This window comes from Canis aureus, chromosome 37 (genome assembly GCF_053574225.1).
Source record: "Canis aureus isolate CA01 chromosome 37, VMU_Caureus_v.1.0, whole genome shotgun sequence".
In the NCBI taxonomy this organism is placed as follows: domain Eukaryota; kingdom Metazoa; phylum Chordata; class Mammalia; order Carnivora; family Canidae; genus Canis; species Canis aureus.
Genome location: NC_135647.1, coordinates 19,436,655 through 19,461,946, shown reverse-complemented (window position 1 = coordinate 19,461,946; position 25,292 = coordinate 19,436,655). Strand labels below are relative to the sequence as shown.

The 25,292-nt window shown below is 52.4% G+C and overlaps 1 protein-coding gene across 14 annotated transcripts in view; it reads left to right on the top strand.

Moving 5' to 3' along the window:
- The window catches only part of RREB1 (ras responsive element binding protein 1), a 177,377-nt gene that overhangs the window by 130,696 nt on the left and 21,389 nt on the right, over positions 1-25,292 (top strand). For 12 of the 14 annotated variants that reach the window (XM_077886012.1, XM_077886010.1, XM_077886009.1 and 9 more), the window contains 4 exons: positions 7,527-7,671; positions 8,192-8,325; positions 22,959-23,060; positions 24,363-24,552. In XM_077886012.1, coding sequence (XP_077742138.1) covers positions 7,527-7,671; positions 8,192-8,325; positions 22,959-23,060; positions 24,363-24,552 — 571 coding nt within the window. The remainder of the gene's footprint in view (positions 1-7,526; positions 7,672-8,191; positions 8,326-22,958; positions 23,061-24,362; positions 24,553-25,292) is intronic. The other 2 variants (XM_077886019.1, XM_077886022.1) reach the window with 1 other exon arrangement.

Sequence of the window (25,292 nt, the reverse complement as noted above, 5' to 3'; positions counted from 1 at the left end):
CTGTAAGGACTCAGGGACAAACCTCCCTCTGTTGTAGCCTCCGTGGGGGTGTCGGGTGGGGGGTGGGGGTGGGGGTGCAGCATCCAGGCCCTTCAGCAAGAGCATCCCAGGAGCGCTGGGAGCAGCCTGCAGTAGGGGTTCCCACAGCCAGCCTGAGGACAGCGGGGGAAACGCCTTTCTGAGGCACACACCTCATAGTAGGCTGCCTTCTAGAGTTTTCTGAGAGTGCTTAAGGCTGCTCACCTCCAGCATCGTCAGACCTTCCTCCACACCCAGGCACAGCTGGCGTGACCTGCCTTCTGGATCAGCATGACTGAATCTGAACAACACCCGAATTACTAGAAGGTGGCTCTGAGCTCAGAGGTGGAACCACACCGGGAGTCTCATGATTGATGCCTCGCCAGCCTCTCCCCAGCCCCTTGCCCACCTCTGTCTTCACTCCCTGCCCCTCGGGTGCTGGCACATGACTGGACAGACCTGCAGGCGTCACTCACGGCTCTCCACCCTTAAACTCCCACCCTGTGCATCTGTTACAGAGACATACAGTATGAATCTTTCTGGAAGCTACCTTTTCTTTGGCCCAAAATGTAGGTTGCGGAGTTGGGAAGCTTGTTAATCTGATTCGTTCGCTCCTTTGGCTATCACAAGGCACTGTTGGAAGAGCAAAGTGAGCACCGGTAGGAATGGGGATAGATCTATAATCAGGCTGCAGAAACCTGTTTGAGCCTGTTGACTTAAGTTTGGCACACACACACACACACGCGCGCACACACACACACACACACACACACACACACCAAGCAGGGCTGAGTGCTGTTTGTGTATAGTTTCTGTCCCGTGTACTGAAAAAGTGACCTTCCTTATAATGCCATTCCCTCAGGATCAGATAATTCAGCTCCTGAGTTAACAAAACCTATGAAGAAATTAAGCAGGAGGAGTTAGCAAATACCAGAAGGGTCTAGATCTTGCCTGAACTTTGACCTTCTCACGTAAATGAAGTAAATTAGCTGTCGAAGAGCGTGAAGTGTTTGAGACCGTCCACGAGGACACCTTCCACGGGGTGATCCTTTAAACTTGTCGAGTTATCCCAAGGACTTGACCCCCAATATAATTTTAAGAAAGTCAAATTTTGTCACTACTTTGGTTATGGATTTGCACCCAATAAACGTGCAGGGTCCACTGATACAATGGCAGTGTGAGCCTGGGAGGACTGGAATGCTCGTCCGCCCAAAATGGCAGTCTTGCAGTCACGTGGGCATCCGGGCCTGTGACCAGGAGAAAGAGTTGAAGAACTTAACTGTGACCCAGTGGTTCTCCCACGTGAGCAGGCATGAGTATCACCTGGTGGGCTGTGGAAACCAAACCCAGGGTGCTGGGCCCTGGCCCAGAGTCTCTTGAGTCTGCAGGCCTGAGAATCTGCATTTGTGGCAGGCTCCTGGCTGGTACCATCGCTGCTGGCTCAAGGACCGCAGCTTGAGACCGGCAATTAATTGTGTTATGATTTTATAAAGATGTGGGAACCGAGGGTGAGGTAGTCTGGGTAGCTCGTGGCATCTCCCTGGGTACTGATTGGTAGAACTAGGATTTATCTAAACTGTCTCAGTGCTCAAGAACACCCCCAAGACCTCACTGTCATCACATGGCCTCTCCACTATGCCGTCGTCCCACCCAAATTTGCTTTGTCATCTACCCAAATTCCCACTTGCTATCCGAGCAAGCCCGTGCTTGAGTGGTAAGAGCTTACCTTCATTTCCAAATCTACAGACTTAAATACCTCAGAAAGGTTAGCAGAGGGACAGCCGGGTGGCTCAGCGGTTTAGTGCCTGCCTTTGGCCCAGGGCGCGATCCTGGAGTCCTGGGATCAAGTCCCACATCGGGCTTCCTGCATGGAGCCTGTTTCTCCCTCTGCCTGTGTCTCTGCCTCTCTCTCTGTGTGTGCGTCTATCATGAATGAATAAATAAATAAAATTATTTTTAAAAAAAGGCAGAAAGTTCCTGTATTTGGAGAACTGGAGGTGAGGACGTTCAGGAAGGAAGAAAGGGATATGCTTTAGGAATTGGTCTGTCTCCTCTGAATTACTAGATTGGCACTCATCTCTTTTACAAGATGTATTTGTTTAGCCGCGATGTGTTTGGTATTCTTACAGCCCACCCCCAGCTAAAATGGATCTTTTTACATTTTAGAAAATAAAGGATTACATTTACAAGAAGAAAATTTGAGTTGAAAATCAGCATCCATGCCAAAATTCAAAGTAGGGCCCTATGAGTACAAAAACGTACTCAGATTTAGATTTTTTTTTTTCCACTTTAAAAAAAATCTGCGGTATTTGTTTCTGTTCATTACTATAGAAACCCCCTGCCCCCAGCCCCCGGGTGTTACAAATGGGAGAAAACTTCACTTGAATCCTCAAAGAGTTCTGATAACATTCCTTCCTTAGACCGTGGCGCGGCAAGATTTCTACAATGGAAGTGACATGCCTCTGAAGGAGAATTCTAGAATTTTATGCCAAAAGCAGCTTACTGTGAATGTAGGTGGAGTTTCGAAAGCGCGAACACAGAATCCTACCAATAAAGGGGCGAATTTTGCATGTGTACCGAGTTTGCTCACATTATAAACCCTAGTAAGATTGTTAATTATGAGGTTTCTTGGAGGCTGACGTCATAGTTGTAGGGATATTGCAGGTGGACAGGTTTTGTGCGTGCACTTCGTGCCTCCATCTGTCCAGCCATCCAGCCATTTGGCAGGGATTTATCGACTACCTGCTATGTGCTGGTGCAGAGAACTGGAGAGACGGGGCTATAATGAAACTTACTTTCGGTTGAGGCCGTGGAGACGGTCAGACAGGTGACATACATAGGATTTTCAGTTTCTGGTATGTTCTGTGAAGAAGGTAAAACAGGGTTGTGGGCTTGAGAGCCTTTGCGTGAGCAGGGTAGGATGCTTACCACGGAGCGTGAATGGCAGGTGCCGGCCTAGGGTTCTGAGGCCGAGCGGTCCCCGGCAGCAAGGAGCAGCAAGCGTACCGGCCCCAGGGCCAGACTTGTTGAATGAGTTTGAGGAACCCAGAGAGAACTAGAGTGTCTGAGAGGGCCTTGGGATCAGGATAGGGTACCCACCAACGAGGCCTGAGAAATAGGCTGAGGCCAGATTTAATTCTAGGAGAGGGAGCCAGAATTAGAGGCCTTTAAGCAGGGGAGTGGTATGATGTGATCCATATTCTAGAAGCTCCATCTGGCTGCGGTGTAGAGAAGGCACGGTAGGAGGGCAAGAGGGAAATCGGTGAGGTCAGTCCAAAATAGAGACCAGCCGACTGACATCCTGTAGTTGTTTTTGCAGCATATCCATCCGTGAGTTATAATGTACCTCAGTCCTTGTGCATAAACCCTTGCACATTTGTTCGACCCTTAACCTTCGAGACCCCTTTCTGGAGGTGGAATTGCGGGGATAAAGGGCATACGTACTTAAAATCGAGCTCCCAGTTGCTCCGCCGCGTTGCGGAGAGGTCATTACCATTTTTACTCCCATCGACAAGGCATGAGAGAAGCAGTTTTCTGAACCACACCACCCCCGCTTAGTTCTCATCCTTGCCAATCCGGCAAATGAAAAGACGTAAAGCGCTCGAGTATAGAGCAGAAGAGACATGGCTCGATGGCAGCTGGAGTGGAGAAGTCACGGGGATCTTAATTGGACCCCAGGGTGTGGGACTGCTGAGCGCGCACGCGGCACCCCAGCTCTGGTTCCACCACCTGCAGAGGTGGCCGCCCCTGCCCTGCGCCCTCAGACCACATCCAGATTTCCGCTCCTTCGGATCCGCCGTGGCATGGATATCCGCAAACCGGAGCGCATCCCGAGGTAGTGGCTGGAGGAATTCAGGAGAGTTGAGAGCAGGGCCTGAGGGGCCCGGCCGGAGGAGCCGGGGCAGAGAAACTTGGGAGAAACCTGACAATCATCTGGAAATTAATTGAAGAGCTGCCATCTAGGAGAGAATGTAGGCTGGTTCGACATTGCCTCTGAGGACAGGTAGACATTTAAAGGAAGGATGGGATTTTTTTGACTCAACATGGGGAAAGATGGCTTTAATAATTATCATTGTTGAAAATGGAGAAAAGTATCCAAGCAGAATGAAAAGCTGATCTCTCCGGGGGGCTGGGAGGGCGGCTCTCGGCTCCCTGCCCATGTGAGGGTCTCAGGGTCCCGGGGAACCAGGTGCATTCGGTCCTTGAAATGCATCCTGAGAGGAGAACAGACCCGGCCTTGTAAAGAGGGGACCTAGGACTGCCCTCCCGCCAGCCCTCCTGTGTGTGTCGACCACCCCATGGGTGGAAGAGGAGGCATCACTGGCTTGTTCTGGTGACACGCACCACTTCCTGCGAGTGTTCGGGAGGAAGTGGACAGTTAGTGTTGTCACTCCTGCCGGAGGCTGGGGACGAAGGGAAGGGGTCACGTCAGGCAGGACCTTAACGGCGGACACGTCCAACCTGCGAGAGGGCCGGCGCTCCCAGGCCCTGGCGGCTGAACTGTTGACGGCGTGGCGTTCACGAGCCTGCAGCTGTTGGTCGCTGTGTTGCCGAAGGGACAGATTGGAAGCTCCCCGTGTCTTGGCCGACAGCCCGAGATTTAATCCCAGCAGGGAGCATGCTGGAGCTTCGAACCCGGGGCTCAAGAGGCCTTGGTCAGAAACCCGGAGGGGGTTAGCGTGCCTGCCACCGGCCCTTGGGGCTGCTTTGATCCGCTCCCTTCACCCGCCCGCAGCAACAACCCGGCTTGGGGGCAGCCCCAGGTCTTCAGAACAAGACAGGCAGGACCAGAGGACCAGAGGCCCCCTCGTTCCCTGTTGACGTCTGGCTGGAGCTTGGTGCTGGGCCTGGGACCACAGACGCTCAGGGAGGGAGTGGGCGTCAGACTGGAGGCCCGGGGTAACGAAGGCAGATCAAAGCCTTCGGAGGCCGTCTGGGGGGCAGTAGGGGAGCCCAGACTCCGCAGTTGGCACACCCAGGTCCGTCCTGGTCGTGAGGGCCCAGGGCCCCGCAGCCTCTTCACACTGCGGCGGCCTCATCTGCAAAGTGCAAACGGGAATCTGTGAACGTCCCACCAGGTCCTCACTGTGTGCCCACGGCCATCCCTCATCCTCTGCTCTGTGAAACCTCTCCTGTCACACAGCCCAGAACTAGATGATAAAGCAGCACTTTCTAAAACTGCGGATCCTATGGTAGAAAAGGTGTGGCTTGGGGGCGCCTGGCAGGCTCAGCGGTTGAGCATCTGCCTTCGGCTTAGGTCGTGACCCCGGGGTCCTGGGATCGAGTCCCACATCGGGCTCCCTGCATGGAGCCTGCTTCTCCCTCTGCCTGTGTCTCTGCCTCCCTCTGTGTCTCTCATGAATAAATAAAATCTAAAGAAAGAGAAAAGAAAGAAAAGGTGTGGCTTGAAGTGAGCTAGTGAGCCACTTAATGGTTATCAGTCTCAGATTTCCAGTATTCTCTGAGGTTTTTTGTGGCCTCGTGTGCGTGGGCACAAGTAACCTACCGACTGTAGGGGAGGAATTCATCTTTAATTTTTGAGTGATTTACTGAGAGTGTTTGGTGCTAATTTACATTCTGTAGCACTTTCTTTTCATACTTCCTCAGTCCTCTGGTTGCTTTAAAACATTTTTTTCTTTAATACTTCTACAATTGGAATAGGCGATATAATAAATATCAAAAGAAACATGCTAGCCTTTTCCCTTTCCCCTCTAAACACTGATAGTAAGTGATGGTCTCTAAATCCCAATCGGCTGGAATAGGGAGGGTACTTAGAACGAGGCTGGTGGTTCCCAAGAACTTTCCTGGGGCTTTAGGTGACCAGGAACTAGTAATAAAGCATCTTGCCCCGGTAATCTCAGCAAGGAATTAGGTGGACGTGGCCATGGTGGTTGTCTGTGTTTCTTTCCCATTTTCTCTCTTTATTTTTTTCTTAAATTTTATTTACTTATTTGAGGTTGAGAACATAAGCAGGGAGGAGGGTGAGGTAGACTCCCGACGAGCAGGGAGCCCGATGCATTGCTCGCATCCAGGACCCTGGGATCATGACCTGAGCCAAAGGCAGATGCTTAACCGACTGAGCCACCCAGGCGCCAGCCGTTTTCTCCCTTTAGACCTTCGTGCTCCGCCACACTGACCTAGAGAACAGAGGTTTGGCCTGAGGTGCTTCTCCAAGGCGAGGCCACCTCCATCGTGCTGGGCCGGGGCATAGACGGACGGGGCTAGTTGGGGGGCCCTCTACCTCCTAGAACATGTCTGTGGAACAGAACCGGAGACACCCGGGGCCTCACCCCCACACACTGTGGGTAGCTCAGGGCAGAGTTGTGGTGGGGGCAGGGAAGACCTTTTCTCAGTTACCTCGTTGCATGCACCCTTGGCCCACGCGCCAGAATTGGTACCCCTGCTTTTGGTTGGCAGGCTGCTTAGGCCTGTCATCCGCCGCTTGTCCCCTCTACCGGAGGAGCTGACCTGCGCTGCTTTCTGGAAGTGTGGCCGGACCGTTTCTGAAAGCCTCCCCGTCTTTTCCCATTCCTAAGTGCTTCCCCAGTAATATAATCCTATGAAAGTGCTCTTTCTAAAAAGCGGGGACTCTGTTCCTGCGTCCGGCACAGTCAAAGTGGATGATGGTGGTGACAATTGTCATTGGGAAGCCCAAACCCTCTATGTCACCAAGTAAGGAAAGGGACACTGTCCCTTTACAATATGTCTCTGACCTTATGCGTCTCAGGACCGTGTCTTAGGGGGTGTTTGCTTTAGAACCTGGTGAAGTGAGGTCACCTAAATCAGATCACCCATCAAGCTCTCTCTTCAGAGCCGACAGACAGACTATGTGATGCTTTCTTGCATGCATGTTCCTGGTCCTGCAGACGTCAGGGTCGCCACATGCACCATACCCATGCCGTTGCCCCAGCTACTCTCACCATCTGCAAATCCGTGTAACGCCGTGAACGACGTGGAAAGCCTTTCAGGTTCACTGCAGACGTTTGCTGTGTTAGCGCTTCTCAAATTTGAGCCCCCACGTGCCTCTGAAAGCAGAGGGAGAGAGAATACAAAGTCCTGGCATTTGTGAGGTGGGTTCTGGGGGCAGATGCAGAGCGAGAACTTGATGTATGAACCGGTCCTGTCCGGGAATTCTTTATTCTGTAGAATTGTGTGCCCTGAAATAGCACCTTTTATCTGAGTAAGTAGAAGAGGCAATCAGATGGTTTCTTCATCTCCTAGCGTCCGCGGAGTTCGCGAGCGTCTTCCAACAGATAGCAGAGCATTGAGCGACTTTGGCGACTCCTTAAAGCTCAAGCTTTAAGGAGGGCCTCCGGGAGATCATATAAGGCTTTGAAAAGAGAGCGACCGCTGTACAAAATGTACCATTTATCTTAAAGAAAATGTAAAGACCAATACCTCAACGTATAATACAGAAAATTTAAGAGAAATCAACCAACTCGAATTTTGCTTTTTTTAAAAAAAAAAAACTGAATCACACTATGTGTCTGTGTGCGTGTTCTTTCCAGACATATGAAGATTCACGAGAAGGACCCTAACAGTGCCACAGCTACGGCCCCCCCATCCCCGCTGAAGCGCAGGCGGCTGTCCTCCAAGAGGAAACTCAGTCATGATGCCGAGTCAGAGAAAGAAGACCCAGCACCTGCTAAAAAGGTCTCGCCAGCCCCAGAGCCGATGTGCCCAGCCACGGGACTCTTGGCAGACTTCCATCCTAAGCTTTTAACCTGTCTTTCCCCACACTGTTTTGCAAGGTGTCCGCAGGAAAGAGTAACCTGTGTGCACTTCCTCTGGGTGCCCCCCACCCCCCACCACCTTGCTGAGCCCCATGGAATGAAGAGCTTGTTTCATTGCTCTGTGCTTCTTGGTTTCTCCAGCTGGAGTGGAAGCTTCCTACACGTTAGGGAACTCTTGTCCCCAGGCTTTTGTCCTCTGGCCCTGTCAGATACTGGGTACTCCATAAATGTGTATCGAATGGGTGAGTGGTTTGAAGGAGGATGGATGGAAGCATCCAGTGAGGATTTGTTGCAGGGATGAAGGGACTGGTCAAGCAGCCTCCTTAATCCCTCGGAGAGAGGCCTCCTTGTAGATGTGGATTGAGTATTAGCTTCTCTTCTGAAGCAGACCCGTGGGGGAGAACTCCTTCCTGACTTCATTTTTTTTCCTTTCCCCCAAGATGGTGGAAGATGGGCAGTCGGGTGAGCTGGAGAAGGTCGATGAAGTGTTTCACTGCCCCATATGTTTCAAGGAGTTTGTTTGCAAATATGGACTGGAGACCCACATGGAGACCCACTCAGATAACCCACTAAGGTAGGAGAAAGGGTGGAACACACCTGTATTCTGCAAAGTTCTTTCTCATTCCTGTTTCCTCTGACTTAGGACCAGTCCTCACTCCCCAGTCCTCCAAACTGAGCTAAGGGGATTCGACTTGGGTTTGGTGACAGTGCGAGGAAGCCAGGCCGAGAAGTGTCAGAGGGAAGGAAGAAAGTGGCTGTGGCCACGGGATGTGTTCACTGAGGTTTGCTGTGCTTCCTTTTCGCTGCTGGTGAGGGCCTCCAGGGCAGTTGCTGTGACTCCCCCGTGACAGGGGGGGCTTTTGAGCAGCACGCACATTTTCTGTAACACAAGAGGTGTTGCAGTCCAGATGCTCGTTAGCTGTGCACGAGTGTGTGGTAAGGACGGAAGGGCGTACCAGCTGCCCAGCAGCAGCAGCGGGCTAAGGACTTTTTGTTTCAGTTGCTTTGGACGGGTAGTGCAGAAACCTGAAAAGGCGTTTTAGGTTCAGAAGAGTTCTGCTTCTTGCCAGACACTCTACCTGACATGAAGCCTGTCCCAGGAAGACAGTGAGAGGTGACTGTTCTGCTGGTCTAGGTTGCATTTTAGGTCTCTGCTGGCTCTGAGTTCCCTGGTCCTCCGCCTATCCCGGCAGTGAAGGTGGATGGTGATAGGACTTTCCAGCAGCACTCGGGGCGGGGCTGCAGATGGCCTGGACGCGGCAGGCTTTCCTACAGAATTGCCACTTTTAAAATGCTACTGCCATAGCTTATAAGCCCTGGGAGGAACCAGGTGCCACAGGGGAGTCACAAGACTGGAAAGTGGTACCCTGTGAGGCGCCGCTGAAGGCTCGCCCCGAGCAGGAGCGAATGCATGCATGCCTACAGCTCGGGGTCTCGGAAGGCAGCTTGGGAGTGTCGGAGCTGGGCACCTGTGGACCGGATTCCCTTCCTCGGGACACATGTTTGGTTGTGACTTGGGAGTGAAGAGGTCTGAGCAGGCTAAAAAGACTTGTGTGTTGAGGGAAAGCCTCACCATATGGCAACTTAAAGCCATGTCAGATATCATTCTACTTAATCACATCAGCTTGACATTTTTCCATTTGGAGAAAAAAAGAATTTATGAAGAGTTAAAACTGCTGAGCAATTGAAGTGCTACAAAATGTCTTTTCATAACTCCCCCATCTCGGGGAAATTGCACGCTGGGCTGGCTGCATAGGAGAGGGCGTGGGCTGGTGGTCAGATCCTGGATTGCATCCCTCTCCCCTGGGGGACCTGGATCGGCCGTATGTGAACCCCAGAGCGGGGGAATTGGACCAGATAATCCCCGTGTTCCTTTTCAAGCTTAAATTTTAGGGGTCAGTCTCTTTAACAGCTGTCCTTCTGTCCACCAAGAAGAAGCACTTGGCTCTTCCTTTGGCAGGCCCTATAGTCCTGAGAGATTCAGAAACGTTAATGGTTTCATTAACGTCCACAGCATCCCCAGGATGTGGGCTTGCAGTGGGTGGTGAATATCGAAATAGCTTTCTCGACTGAGGACCTGAGCAGACAGAGGTAAAGCCTCATGTGGTGAGTCATGGGCAGAGACAGCAATTGCACGTGGGACCCCAACCCCTGCCCCACATTCCTGCGAAACAGCCATGTGACCGAGCGCTGCGGAAAGTGAACACACTGCCCGTCTCTGAGCCTCTCTGTGTGTTTTAGTCTGGGATCAGATATCATCTTAGGAACTACCCATTTGCCCCCTTCTAGATAATCCTGTCCTACAGGGAAAATAATTTGACTCTTGCGAGAGATTTTTGAGCACCTAGAGCCTATATGACACAATGTATAGCCATGAGAGTGGAAGCTCAGGTGTCCCCTTCTTACGTGGTGGCCTGGGTGAGGGTGTGGGTTCTCCTGCAGCAGGGCCTCCCAGACGGGCACCGGCCCCAGGGACAGGCTGGGCTTGCTACTCAGGTGGGGATGGGAAGCGCATCGGTCGCTGACTGTGCCGTTCTGCACAGCCTGGTGGGTAATTCACTTGCCGTGACCCCAGGGCTGACAAGGCAGATGTGCTGTGAACTTGAACCTCACGTCCTGACTGTTTTCCTTGCCTGCTCAGGAATAATGCCCTGTGTCCAGCGAGGGGTTGGCCGGAGGAGCTCTGTAGCCTGGTGGGGGCTCCGCCCCTCCCGGCAGCCTTCCACCCCACGGGAGCCCCTGGATGCTGTGCCTGCAGCACATCCTTTGTTGGGCAGGGGGCGGTGGGGGGAAGCAAGCCATCCCCTGTCTGGGGGCTGCTGCTCTGTGGGGTGGGGCCTGCATCTGGAAACCAAAGGGACTTGATTATAGAACATAGTTAATTTCCCTCTTCTCCTCTCTGCTCTGCTGTTCCACATAATCGCCTGCTATCAGAGGAGGCCGTGGGGGCAGGCATGAGCCAGCGGGGCCCAACCAGGCAGTGAACTGTGACAGTAGCTGGTGGGAGAGACTGCTTGTTAACCCAGAGCTAAAATAGACACCAGCTCCATTTGCAAACCCCAACAGCAGCAGAACCACAGTGGGATGCTACCAGTTTAAACAGAAAGATTATAACTCAAAACAGCTGTTGGCTTCTCGCGCTCCTGCCCTGACCACCCCCGTCCCATCCCCAGAGCTGGCAAGGTGCCCGCAGTCCCTTAATAAAAAGTGTTAGGAATCCAAACTCCTGTAAATGCCGAGGCTGTCCTCCATTCCTCCCTGCTTCAAACTAACGGAGCGTGCATCAGCGTGGAGCAGAAGAAAGGCAGGAAGCCGCTTGCAGGGGTTCTAGCTCTGAGTGGTGGGGCCGTCGCCTGTGCCCTGGCATGACCGGCGGTGACCCCGCAGTCCCCCAGACAAGGGGGTGCCGATGGAGAGCCGGCATTTGGAATCCGGCGTGATGGATGGAGTGTCTTAAATTTTCTGGCCTTTTAAAAGGTAGGAAGAAGTAGACGCCTGCTCGTGCTTCTTCGCTCGTTACACCGGTGATCCCAAAACAGAATGTCACACGTGATCAGTGCAAGAATTGTCAGTGATGTGTTTTATGTTTTACGTTCCCGTCTATGTACAGAGTCTTTGCCGTTCGGGGTGGGTGCTGCTGTCGCAGCCCTTCTCGGTTTGAGGCAGACACGGTTCAGCGGCGCACAGGTGCAGGTCGGGACAGGCCCACGACAGCAGGGAGGGCACCGAGGCCGTAGCGTGGCAGTGGAGGCCCCCGTTCCTGTGTGTGCGCGCGCGCGCGCAGGTGGGAGGTGGGGGCTTGTCTCGGGCCCGCAGGGGCAGGGCCAGGAGGGGCGACAGCTGGCTGCTTGCCGCCGCTCCCTGGTGGCTGCTGCTGAGGGCAAAATTCAGCAGAAGTTATTGTATAATCTTAGATGGCTTCTTGATGAAAGGAGGGCAGGTGATACATCATTTTGAAATTATTTCCCTTAAAATGTATCCAAGTGATTGAGCGTTCATCATGTGCCCGGCACTTGACCAGACTTGAAGGGAAAAAAAAAAAAAAAAGCAACACAACAGCGATGTTGGAGGCAGAGCCCCTCAAGGGCTGGTCGGAAAACAAGGAAATGGACGGTTATAAAACATGGCAAAAGGGATACGTTCAGGGAAGGACAACAGGTTGCTTGTTGTCAGTGCAGAGGGAGCCTGATGCTGCCGGTGTGAAGCTTCCCGTGACGTTTTACGCTGAATGTGGAGGTATCTCCCTGTTTCCTCCCGGTGGAGGCTCTCCTGGGTCTGATCGAGTCCGTGATCTTGGTTGTCTGGAATCTGGGTCAGGAGCACGAGTGAGCCCCGACAGGCACGCCCGCCCTGCTGTCGGTGGGCTTGTCCTGTACCTGCACCGTGCGGGGAAGCAGCTGCTGCAGGCCTGCGGGCCAGGCTGAAAGCCACCCCCTCGTCTGGGTGGTGAGGGAGGTGCCAAAACCATCTTCCTTCTGGATTCTCCGGCGTTCCAAGGAATGTTTGGCTCCCTTCACTGCACCACCTCCCCCTACCCACCCCCACTACCCGCAGGGAGCCCCGCAGATGAATCCACATGGCATGGGTCCCACGCTTAACTGTCCTCCTAAAAATAAGGAAAGTGTAGAAAATGTTCATCAGTATCTGTGTTTAGGAGCCCCAGGGGTCTGCGGCTTGGCCAGGCGGGGGCAGGTTTGAAAACGGTGCTGGCGGCGGGGAGGGGGACGGGGGACATGTCCTGGAATTTGGCGGCACTTTGTCAGGAAGCCCCCTGTCCACCTTGCCCGGGGGTCCTCTCCGGGACTTGGGCCGTTCCGAAGCCCAGGGGGCCACCAGCTTCTGCACTCACCGCAAGCTGCCCTCTGTGAAGTGCTTCAGACCTGCCCTGACTTCACGCCACACTGGTTGCTCGAACAGTCCGGGCAGGGTGTCGGGACGCGGTGTGCAGTCTGGTGGATTCCTGGGTGTGGGGAGGGCAAGCTGCCGCCCGCCACCGGCCAGGGCCCTGTCACAGGGCCCTCACTGTTGCTCCCAGCAACTGGGAGAGATTAGTGCAGCTGTTGGATGTCAGTTCTCTGGCTGGGATGGAGGGAAGGCGGGAGGGAGTGGGGGGGAGGGTGGGCACCAGGGCAGGAATGTCTGAACCGGGTGGGGCTCCGAGGAGAGGTTGTTTGCACTTACCCCTTTTTGCCTCTGGAGACAGAACAGGGAAAAAATGAAGCATGAAATCCCTTTTAAAAAGGAATCTCAGTCTTTTGATTAAAACACTATAATGAGCAAGAAATTCAGTATCTCAGTATCTCAAGGAAGTAGCTGGGGTGAGCTCAGCTTTACCAGAAGGTAACAGGTCACAGGTTCTGCTGGCAGGGGCCGGGCCTCCCGGCTGCTCAGGGAGTAGTAGTGGCAGCGGGGGCTCCCAGGTGAGCCACTGTCCAGGGTCCGGCCATTAAGAACGTGCTCCGGGTTGTAGAAGGAGCTGGGGCATCTGAGTCCCCGTCCTCTGAACAGACCGTGTAGCAAGGGGGAGTGAGGCCGTGAGGCCGGCCAGCTCCGTCCCAGCCTGCCTCCCGGCACCTCCCTGGGCCCTCCCACGCCCCCGGGGCGAGCCGAGGCTGGTTCCCTGTCTGGAAAATGCGTTTGAGGACTGTGGTGAGGAGGAAGGGGGCCAGTCCAGTCCCCGAACTGCAACAGGCACTAGACGGGCATCCCATTCCAAGGAAGTTGAGGAATCCCATTGCGGGGCCTCTCCCAGGTACTGGTTATTTGACAAGAGAACATGAAAGCAAGTTTGTGTCCGAGTCCGTACTGTTCCAAAGAGGTGCTTCTACCTGATTCTGCTCCCGTAAAGCCTGGGAGCTGAATGACTGTCTAAATTTGGTTCGCGGGATCCCTGGGTGGCGCAGCGGTTTAGCGCCTGCCTTTGGCCCAGGGCGCGATCCTAGAGACCCAGGATCGAATCCCACGTCAGGCTCCCGGTGCATGGAGCCTGCTTCTCCCTCTGCCTGTGTCTCTGCCTCTCTCTCTCTCTCACTGTGTGCCTATCATAAATAAGTAAAATTAAAAAAAAAAATAAAATAAAAAATAAAGTTGTAAAAAATATTTAAAAAAATAATAAAATAAATAAATAAATAAATAAATTTGGTTCGCGTCCTACCTACCGAGATTTTGTAATCCAGATGCGAAAGCTGGATAGTTAGAAGCTTGAAGGGACCTGATAGCTGTAAATCAGAACCACGCGTCATTTTCCATAGATTGTTGGGGAAACCAGAGATTCTAGAGAAACGCTTCCTTATATTTAGCATAGTAAAAAAAATACATGTACATATTTATATAAAACCCCTTTCCTGATGGAGGTCCTCTGCCCCTTAACTGCCATCAGGGCAGACGTGATGTTGCCACAAAGGTGACGTCCCCGGCGAGGGCGCTGGTCATCTCCTCAATCCGCTCTTAAGCTTTTCCGCTGACTTCAGAATTTTCTTCTCATTCTGGAGAGTTGAGGTCGCCATACACGTACAGCATCACTGTTGCAAGAACGGGGGGTGGGGTGGGGGGTTAATCCCAGATTTGTTCAGTGACGAGCTTCTTGGTGGCCTTGCCTTCCACTTGGGTAAATCCCCATTGCTGGTGATTTACCTTGATGTGTCTGCAGCGCTTCCTTCCCATCTTAGGCGCTTCGGGAAACCCGCTCCCGTAGGTGGGGACACATTCCTTTTTTTTTTTTCCTGAATGGTGACAGCTGTCAGCTCTTCGATGAGCCTTCAGAGCGGCTGCCTTGGTGCAGGGCTTCCTCTGGGACCCACACTTCCTCCTCAGAATGCCCAGACCGTGGTAGCACGTTTGTGGCCTTTCTACCCCAGCGCGGGGTTCTATGGTTTCCTTTGAAGAAATAGATGAGAAGGGAGGAGATGTAGCGTCTTCCAGCAAGGGCGTGTGCTCTAAGAGAACTGATACCCTGGCGCCCTGCCTCACGGTCGCAGGCGCCCCGTGGTTGGTGGGTGTCAGTCCTCCACGCGGGACTTCCAGATTTTAACTTTTGTCCCTTTGAGACTGGTGGCGGATCTGGGTATGGAGAAGAACATCATTTGCTTCCATGACCGCTCTCTGCGACTCGAAAGGACAGACCCCTCTGCTGGGGAAGGAGAGGATGTCCTTGACCGGCCAGAGCTGGCCTGTGCCAGTCCCTGCCTTCCTGTGCTGTCTGCCTGTGACAACCAGGGGCAGAGGGTGAGCGCTGGCTCGTGGGGTGGGGTCTCTCCCAGCGCAGGCGGCCTTGCCTGTGAGAACTAGGCTCCTTCCAGGCCAGCCAGCGTCAGGTGTGGGGCCGGTCTGCTGTGGGACTTTGCTCGTTTCTTTAATTTCTGCAGGTGGAGGGACAGGGAGGCTGCGGAGAAGGTATATATTGAAGGCTGTCCGTGTTTGTGGGGTGTCCCTCCAGCCCGCAGAGCCATAGTGGAACCTTGGCTCACGCCCCTGCATGCTGCTGGGAGGCATTTCCCTCCCCCAAGACCCCCGACCCGGCCCTCTCCTATCTCTGCTTCACACTTACCCATACCCCTTCGGTGACATCGCAAGTGGTGCTAAGAGAGGCAGGGGGAGAGCAGATAAGCCTCACGCAGCTGCTTTGCCCCTCTGCTGTCAAGACAGCCCTGACTGCGTGCCCCCACCCACCCCGGCACAACTGCAGAGCCCTGGCCCCAGTAATAGGAGCCATCATGACTGAGCAGCCCTGCGGGGCGCCAGGGTGTCACTTGTGGGGGGAGTGGGGAATGATAGAAACTCTAGTGTTCTAAATTAATTTTTTTTTAAGATTTTATTTATTTATTCATGAGAGACACAGAGAGAGAGGCAGAGACACAGGCGGAGGGAGAAGCAGGCTCCATGCAGGGAGCTCGATGCAGAATTCGATCCCAGGACCCCAGGGTCACACCCTGGGCCAAAGGCAGGCGCTGAACCGCTGAGCCACCCGGGTCCCCCTGAATTTTCTTTCTTACAGAAACATTTGGTAACATGTGCTGGAATTCAGGTGATTTCTGGGTGAAATCGGCTCTGGTGAGCTGTATCGGGGTCCAGAAACACTGTCTCTGTGAGCAGGATGACTTGGAGTCCACATCCAGGTGTGCACGGGTGCGTATTTGGCAGTTGAGGACGGCCGAACATCCGTGTGAGCATTCATCCCTGTGTTGGATATGTAACCTCACCTGGCCTTTGGAGTTCTTCCCACTGATGAATTTTTGTTTTCCTGAGAGTCATTTATTTCAGTATGTGATTTAAAGAGAGAGGGGGAGAGACCCAGGATTGAGTCCCACATCGGGCTCCCTGCATGGAGCCTGCTCCTCCCTCTGCCTGTCTCTCTGCCTCTCTCTCTCTCTCTGTGTCTCTCATGAATAAATAAATAAAATCTTTTTAAAAAGGGGGGGGGAGCAAAAAAGAGAAGTTTTGTTTTTAGAAGTCGGGGTGGGGGTTCCACTAGCATCTGTAAATCCCGGGACTGGGATTCGCTAGTTGCGCTCCCCCAGATGCATGTATCTTTACTGATCGTGAAGTTCTTCTCCATTTGGGAAAGTTGCCCTCCCTTTGCATTGCCACGGCATCAGAAAGCGGTCTCTCGAGTCTAAGATTTCCCCCTGGCACGTCGTCAGAATCACACGCGACACAAAATGGCCCTCCAGCGCTCCCCGGCCCTGGACTTCGGACGTGCAGCCGAATGTTTTGCCGCGGTGCTGTCCGTGGGTCCCTGGAGTGGTTCCGTCGGGGGCAGGACTTGAGGGATCCCACGAGCCCCAGGGTGAGGTGAGAGGGGACAACCTGAGCAATGGCTGTGGTCTTCATGAAGACCGACAGGCCCAAGTGAAGTTAGCACAGACCCCAAGATTAGATGCTGTGGGTGACCAGCATCACCCACAGACTGACAATGGTCTCCATTGTCCTTGAAGAGCTCTTTGGAAACAGTTGCAGAGTGTTCCTCCTGGGGCCCTGGGAAGGCTGGTTGAACCGGAGTGTCTCTGGCCGACAGAGGCCCGTCCAAACGTTTCTGGGTGATGGTTTTCCACACTGGTTTGACCTGAGGCCTGCCAACAGGTGCCGAGCGTGAGATGGGAAGGGGCGTTTTCCTGTGGGGGTTTTATTTTCTTCTTACCATCCTCGCGACGTGCTTCTGGTTTCACAGCAAGTTTTTTGCGTTTTTCTTCCCCTCTGCCACTTTCGAGCAACCTACGAGATGGTGTTCTGTACCTTTGCAGAAGTGAAATAGGAGGAGCGCGTTGATCGAATCCCATGAAAAGGGATCGAGCAGTTGTGGATCTGGGCCTTATTTCGGTTATACTAATAGGCTCTGAGTGCATGTGCAGGCTGGGATGGTGTGTGCTGCTCTCCTGAGCTGTGGGCCCAAGAGCAGGGGTGGTGGAGGGGGGGCAGCTGGCACAGCATAGATGGTGGCCAGGAAGGACGTGCCCTTCTCTCATGAGCCTCAGGATTAAACAGAAGCAGTGGAAATGGTGGTAAAGTCCTTGGGAGTGAAGAGAGAGAACACATCCGTTTGAAATTAAAATTCATTTTCCCTGCGTCTTCATTGTTGGCGATGGTGGCCAGGAAACGGGCTAGGCCTGCTGGGGTTTGTTCCTAGCAGCGTACGGTGACGGTTAAGTTTGCAGTAGCACCTTGTAGTTTTCTGAGCATTTGTTCTCTGTCACTGATGGTAACTCTAAAGATCCCCCTGTTCCAGATGAGAAGGCAGTCAAGGGTCAGAGAAGGATGGAGAAGAGCTCTCACAGGCCTGTGGCATCGGGCATGCCTAGATCTGAGGTCCTGTCACTTGATTCCCCCTGGATGAAGGCGGCCAGGGAGGGAGCGATTCCTATCTCAGGCCTGTTTGGGAAATTTTGCCCAGCGGGCAACCCAAATACAGATGAAATGAGTTGGCCGGGATCGCACAACCTCCACTTCCCCTCCCACCACCTCTGGTCCCTGAGGCCATCCCACACCACTCCCCGGTTGCCTTTCACAAGGGACACAGAGCCTGTGGTTGGCGCTGGTTTAATGCAGCCCTGTGTTTATTGAGCACCTACTATGTGTGAAACCGTCCTAGGTGCCAGAAACGGGCGGGGCTGGAAGGTGAGCCAGAGAATGGAGGAGGGGATAGACGTGTTAGAGAGGAGTGAAGAAAGCTCGGTGTCATTAAAAACTCGTGGCTATGAGAGATCCCCGGGTGGCTCAGCAGTTTAGCGCCTGGCTTTGGCCCAGGGCGTGACCCTGGAGTCCCAGATCAAGTCCCTCATCGGGCTCCTTGCATGGAGTCTGCTTCTCCCTCTGCCTCTCTCTCTCTGCATCTCTCATGAATAAATAAATAAAATTAAAAAAAAAAAAAAAAAAACAACTCCTGGCTATGAGAGAAGTGCGGTCAGCTCTAATTACCATACGATGAGACACCCTCCTCCCTCCCTTTTAGAAAACTGACTGACGACGCCCCTCACACTGAGTATGCATAACCAGCAGGCTGTGCGCTAAGTGCGGTAGATTCAGGGAGGGTGTTCAGAAAGATGTCTGGGGTACAAGAGAAAACTAAGAGAGCTTTTCCTATCAGGGCACCCGGGTGGCTCGGTCAGTTCAGTGTCTGTCTCCTGATTTCATCTCCGGTCATGATCTCAGGGTCATGGGGTCGAGCCCTGCTTCGGATTCAGGGCGCAGTGCAGAGTCTGCTTCTCCCTCTCCCTCTGCTCCTCCTCCCACATGCACGTTGTCCCTACTGCCCGCCCTGCCAGTCAAATAAATAAATAAAATCTCTCTTTTTAAAAAAAAAAAAAAAGAACTCTCATCCTTTAAAATTTCATCTGTATATTGTGTAATATGCCTGGCCCGTGTATGGAAATACTTAAAATGAACACATTTCTGTGTCAGACAACAAACACATATGGTGTGCGTGCTCAAAAATGTCATGTTCATCGGGTGCTGTCCAGTTTACCGAGTTTCCAGCCCACTTTCTGGCTCACCTGCTTCCCTTTTGCAGTTAACTGCACCCTGCCAAGACTCAGTGTTGTGTATTCTCAGCCTGTTTATGTCAGTAATACTTGCAATCATTTCCTATCATTTAATTAAATTTCATAATAAGCCATTGAAGTTCTTTTATTTTTTTAAAGAATAATCTCTGCGAAACTAAGTTGGGCTGACATGATTATGGTCCACATTAGACAGGGTGTTTCTTTTATTTAGGGGAGGCGAGACGTCTGTGAACAGTGGAAAGAAATAATGGTACAAGTCTGGGGGTTCTGCTTTCACTTGATGTGCAGAAATCAAAGTTCTTGCTCTGCCTTGAAGAATCTAAAACCGGGGGTGGGGGGGCACCTGGCTGGCTGAGTGGGTTAAGCATCTGCCTTTGGCTCAGGTCATGATCTCTAGGTCCTAGGATTGAGCCCCGTGTGGGGTTCCCTGCTCCACCAGGAGCCTGGCCCTCTCTCTCTGCCCCTCTCCCCCGCTTGTGCGTGTGCTCTCTCTCTTTCTCTCTCAAATAAATAAAATCTTTTTTAAAAAAAAAGAGTAAAAGTGGAAATCCACAGTGCTGTATGATGAGCATGATTCATGCAGTGGCAGAGATGAGGAATGTCTCCCCGTGCAGCTAGGCTCCGGCGTTAATTCCTTGGCGGTCATTCTGTTCTCTAAGGTTGCAGCAGTGCAGAATTAGTGATTATCAAACCGTCGTTTCTAGAGGAAACACAGGGTCAGCTTCCTGCGGGCCTCTGCTTGCATTTTCATCAGCTGATCCATACAGATCCTGGTGTTACGTTTTCTGTTTTAAGAAATCTTACTCCGTGAATAGTGCTGACTCGGGAACAGTGCACCCCCCACCCCCAGCACCGGAACCGGTGCCCGGATGAAGCTTGTCCGACGCACATCACAGCCTCTGGTGCTCACGCACACCCCAGGCGGCTCTTCAGTACAGTGCTTGGAGGCCGTCCTCAGCCACCAAATCACCAGCGAGAGGCGCAGGAATGCTGGAAGTATGGCACCAAGTAGACGGCGGGAGGGACACCTTAGAGTCTGAGCTGGAGCAGGACGGCAGAGCAGTGTCGCCTTGGTCAGCCACAGCTGGGAATACACAGGCCTCGGTGGCTCCACTTTGTCACCTTTCTGTGCACGTCCTCAGGTGCACCGTGAGTAGGGACGGGGTTTACAGATACGTGGTAGCGAGTTGGCAAATTGACAAATACAGAATCCACCAGTAATGAGGATCGACCCTGCCTGAGGTTAGATAAAGTAGTTAATGTAGGGGGTGACTTTCTTTTGCTGCACGCTGCACCTGAACCTCCTACCTGACTCTGGTCCTTGAGCCCCTCCTCTGCAATGTGCAGTGAAGCCTGCCGCCTTCACAGGGAAAGCTGAGCGGGGACCCAGCGGGGACTGATCACACACTCGCTGATTCTCCCTAGCGCTACCTCCCAGGGTTGTCAGGAAGAATGAGTTTAGGTATTTGTTGTGACAGCCCCACATCCGGGACAGCGCCCGGCGCTGGTCTGCAAACATCCTACACAAGATGTATGTAGTCGGTGCCCGCTATTGGAAGGAGCAAGTAGTACAGACTCCAGGTGCAGGGTGCTCGCGAGTGGCAGCCCCCTCGGCACCTGCCCTTGCACTTTGTCACTCTCTCTCTCATTCCCGCCTTCCAGGGAAGGCACAGAGCAGCTCAGCTCCCGTGTCGCGCAGCTTCCCAAAGCTCACCTGGCTTGTGGCCAGCATGGGACAGAGGGAAAGAAGCTGGGAGAGAGAATGTCGGAATCTTCTCCGGTTCACAAAGGGCCAGGCCACATGAGGCCACCGGCTTGACCGCCCAGCCTGCCTAGAGTGGCTCACTCTGCCTGCACGTAAACCCCAGCTGGGGGCCTTCCTGAGCCCTGGGCTCAGTGCCTCCCTCCAACCCCGGACCCCTCCACCTTTTCCCCAGAGAGAGACTCGGATAGTCTCATAGGTTTGCTGGGGAAACCCAGCTTCGCTTCACCCCTGCCACAGTGACACTCGGGATAAGGGTTTCCCTTCTGTAGTTTCTATAAATTCACACACGCACACGCACACTTCTGCTGCAAATAGTGCTTTAGACGTCGTTGAAGCTCAGAAAAAGAGGCAAAAGGTCAGCTCACTCTCATTAGCCATTTATATATATTCTTTAATTTATTCATGAGAGACAGGGAGAGGCAGAGACCCAGGCAGAGGGAGAAGCAGGCTCCCTGTGGGGAGCCCGATGTGGGACTCAATCCCAGATCTCTAGGATCACACCCTGAGCCAAAAGCAGATGCTCAACCGCTGAGCCCCCCAGGTATCCCTCCATCTGTAATTAGATGTTTCTCCCTCTTTTTTTTAAGCTGTTTCTCTCTTATATGCATATTAGGAACATTTTAGACATACACACGAGTAGAGAGCACAGTAATGAACCCCCGTGCTCCCCAGTTTCAGGAATTCCCATCTCACGGCCCTGCCCTTCACATTTCATCTCTTCTCCCATCCCACATAATTCCAAAACGAGTCCCAGGCATCACATTTCATTTACCAATATTTCACTATGTATCTGTAAAGGAGAAGGACTTTTAAAAAGAAATGCACAACCAGAAGACGACCACAGCTTAGAAAAGTTAGTAATGATTTCTCACTATCGTCCAGTGTGTGGTCAGTGTTAAATTTCCCCAGTGCAGACGTTCTCCCCAGGGTCAGTGGAGAGCTTCCAGCTGACCAACCGCCGGGGCGGTGATGGGTGATGATGGGGTAGGGGTGACGACGAGCATGCAGTTGAACTGGAGTCTGGGCAGGGGCAGTGACAGAGCTGCCGTGTGGCCTTGACGTTGCAGCCCCTCCAACAGACAGCGGGGCTCTTGAGCATGCTCTGGCTGGAAAGAAGTTCTCTTGAGAGGCTGCAGCCGTGCTGTGTCCCTCCTTGCCTTTCTCAGGCCTGGGACTCAGCCCTCTGGGTGCTCAGGCCGGGCTTCCCAGTGGTTGGGCCGCCCCTCCGCCCACCCCCACCCGCACCTGAGGGCGCTCCAGGTTCCCTGGGGCCTCCATCCCCGGTGGGGGCCCAAAGACAGTTCCCTCAGAGAGACTTCGGTGTTTGAGTGGCTCATGGGAACCCAGTGTGCTAAGTTTAATGGAACCACAACGGGAATCCTAATGGCAAGATGTGGCTGAGGTGGTGCTGGGGGCAGAAGAGGTTGGACACACAGCAGGGCCTGGCCTGGCTGCAGCACCATAAGGAGAGCAGAGGTGCACAGACTCGGCACGGCGTTCGTCACTAGAGGGAAATGAGCTCTGCTACTTCATGGGTGATTTATTATCCCTTTTTTTCCCCCGAGAAGAATTTCAAAGCAGAGAGTTTCTGCCAAGGTGCATGCAGTTGTAAACTGGGGTCGGCCGTTCTCCCCGCGCCGAGACCCACGTTTGTTCCCTGCAGAGCCCTGAGAGGACCTGCCTGAGGGGTTTTGTGAGAGCCACGTGCATTGGTACGCACAGGTATTTGGAAAGGTGTGAGGCCCACAGCGCCGTCCAACAAAGCCTGCTGTGGTCGTAGAAACACAGAAATGCGTTAGGTCTGCTCTACCCGGTGCCACTGTTGAAATGAGAGGAACGTAACTGGGGAAATTTCAATTAATTTAAATAGTCAGGGATCCCTGGGTGGCGCAGCAGTTTGGCACCTGCCTTTGGCCCAGGGCGCGATCCTGGAGACCCGGGATCGAATCCCAAGTCAGGCTCCCTGCATGGAGCCTGCTTCTCCCTCTGCCTGTGTCTCTGCCTCCCTCTCTCTCTCTCTCTCTCTCTCTCTCTCTCTCTCTCTCTGTGACTATCATAAATAAATAAAAATTTTATAAATAAATAAATAGTCACATGTGGCTCCAGTGGCTGGTATATCCAGTACCAGTCCAGGGGATGCTCTTAATACCATAATGATTGGGAGTTGTCGGATGGTTCTCAGTGAGGACCCAGAAGGTGACACTGTATGAAGAGCGGAGGAAGCATCATAAAATGTCTTCAGGCGCGGTGTCCGGGTAGCTCAATCAGTAGCTCTCAAATTTAGGCTCAGATCATGATCTCTGGGTCATGAGATCGAGCCCCACATGAGGCTCTGTGCTGGGCGTGGAGCCCACTTGAGATTCTCTCTCTCCCTCCCCTTCTAAAAAAAAAAAATTTTTTTTTTTTTTAAATAACAAAATGCATTTGTTTCACATCTTTGTGGCTCAGGACAGTTAAGGTGCAGGTCGTCTCTGAGGTGGAGAGCGCTGATCTTCAGATGGACTGCATCTGTGGGAGTCTTTCGAGGAAAAGGCAACAGCATCATAACAGGTGTGGGTGGAGGACAAACAGGGTTTATGTTTGATCTTTGCTTCGTGCTAGCTGTGCCACCTCGGCCATGTTGCTTATGATTTTTGAGCCTCGGTGTTCCTGTCTATAAAACGAAAGTCAGAAGGGGCACCTGGGTGGCTCAGCGGTTGAGCATCTGCCTTTGGCTCAGGTCGTGATCCCAGAGTCCCAGGATTAAGTCCCCATCGGGCTCCCCGCAGGGAGCCTGCTTCCCCCGATGCCTGTGTCTGCCTCTCTCTGTGTCTCTCGTGAATCAGTAAAAAAAAAAAAAAAAAAAAATGAAAGGATGCCCACCTACCTGCGAGGGACTTGGTTGGTGCCCCTGCAGGATGCTTTGCTCTTTATTGTAGGAGCAATGGTGGTTTTTCAGATCACAATGCTTAATAATATCAGAATTAAATACATAGTCACTGTCTTGTGCTACAAGTTCGGTTGGAGAACTTGATTATCATTTCATCCTCTTCCTTTCATCCCCATCAGAGACGGGGGATGCTGTAGAGTGCGTGCAAAAGTGTGCTATTTGACTTTTTAAGCACTTACGATAATTAGAATCTGTGCATCGAAGGGTGGGAGAGACACCTTCGAAATGACCGTCTGTGCTGCGTAATTCAGGTAAGAACAAGTAAGCCTGCAGCAGTGGCCTCAGGTTCCCAGCTGTCTTACCGGACATACCTCCCTGTTCTGTCTGCAAAGATTGCGTATCCAGAAGTTGGTGAAACATAATTTTTTTTTTAAGATTTTATTTATTTATTCATAGAAAGAGAGAGAGAGAGAGAGGCAGAGGCACAGGCAGAGGGAGAAGCAGGCTCCACGCAGGGAGCCCGATGTGGGACTTGATCCAGGGTCCCCAGGATCAAACCCCAGGCTGCAGGCGGCGCTAAACCACTGTGCCACCAGGGCTGCCCCATAATTTTTTTTTTAAAGGAAGCGTTTTCTCGGTGCTAACCACGAGCAGAGAGGCTTCTTGGTATCCTGTCATTTTTGTTTCAATTGAGCTGAAGTAACAGAAAATACAGTGCGCAGGGATCCCTGGGTGGCTCAGCGGTTTAGCACCTGCCTTTGGCCCAGGGCGCGATCCTGGTGTCCCGGGATCGAGTCCCACGTTGGGCTCCCGGCATGGAGCCTGCTTCTCCCTCCTCTCTCTCTCTCTCTCTCTCTCTCTCTCTCTCTGTCTATCATAAATAAATAGAATAAATCTTAAAGAAAAAAGAAAATACAGTGCGCTACTGGACAAGCGGAAACTCTGAGCGGCCCCCTTATATCCTGTCCGTTTTTTTCTGCCAGATGTGACATTTGCTGCGTTACCTTTCGAACACATCGAGGATTGCTGCGTCACAATGCGCTCGTCCACAAACAACTTCCCAGGGACGCAATGGGAAGGCCTTTCATACAGAACAACCCTTCCATTCCTGCTGGCTTCCATGACTTAGGATTCACTGACTTCTCCTGTAGGAAGTTTCCTCGAATTTCTCAGGTATTTGGCTCGGCCCGTGGACCCGGAAGCCACCTCCGCACGGGCTGAGTAGACCAGACCCCACACACACACCCCAAAACCCTGAGGCTTCCCTTCCTTAAAATGTTGTCAGTTGGGTTTGTCTTTTTTTCATATATAACAACCTTTTTTCTTGAAACTCCGCTCGGTCTTTCAGTCTCCATCGGGTCATTGAGCTGCCAGGTGGGTTTTTATTTTGTGTTGAATTTCTTACTAGCCTGTGTCTGCTTTCCCATTCTTGGGGCGTTTGGATTTAAAGTTGTGAATTGCTCACCACCCCTACCCCACCCCTGTTTATCTGAATTGCGTTTGTATGTTTTAAATATTTCCTTAATAGGCATATTACAGGTAAATATTCGCATTGCCGGTGTCGCAGTTTATATTAAAGATGTTTGGGGTCATTATTAACCCGAACCATGTTTGTTCTCTGCCTGTAAAACACCTGCCAAAACTACTTGGAAACTACTTTAAAACAAAAAAAAATTGAGACACCAGGGTATCAACAGGGAAACCCTTGAGGCACAGAAGCCTCAAGTTCAGTGAATTATTCCGTATGTATAGACACATACGTATTTACCCACATGTATGCACTCATGTGACCCTCCCCACCTCCTCATGCCCCTGCCCAGGCAACGCCCTTTGTCCCACAATCAAGAAGGTATAGTCACTTCTCCCCTGGTGGTAGGAAGTCCCCATCCCGGTAGTTTTCCAGAACACCATGT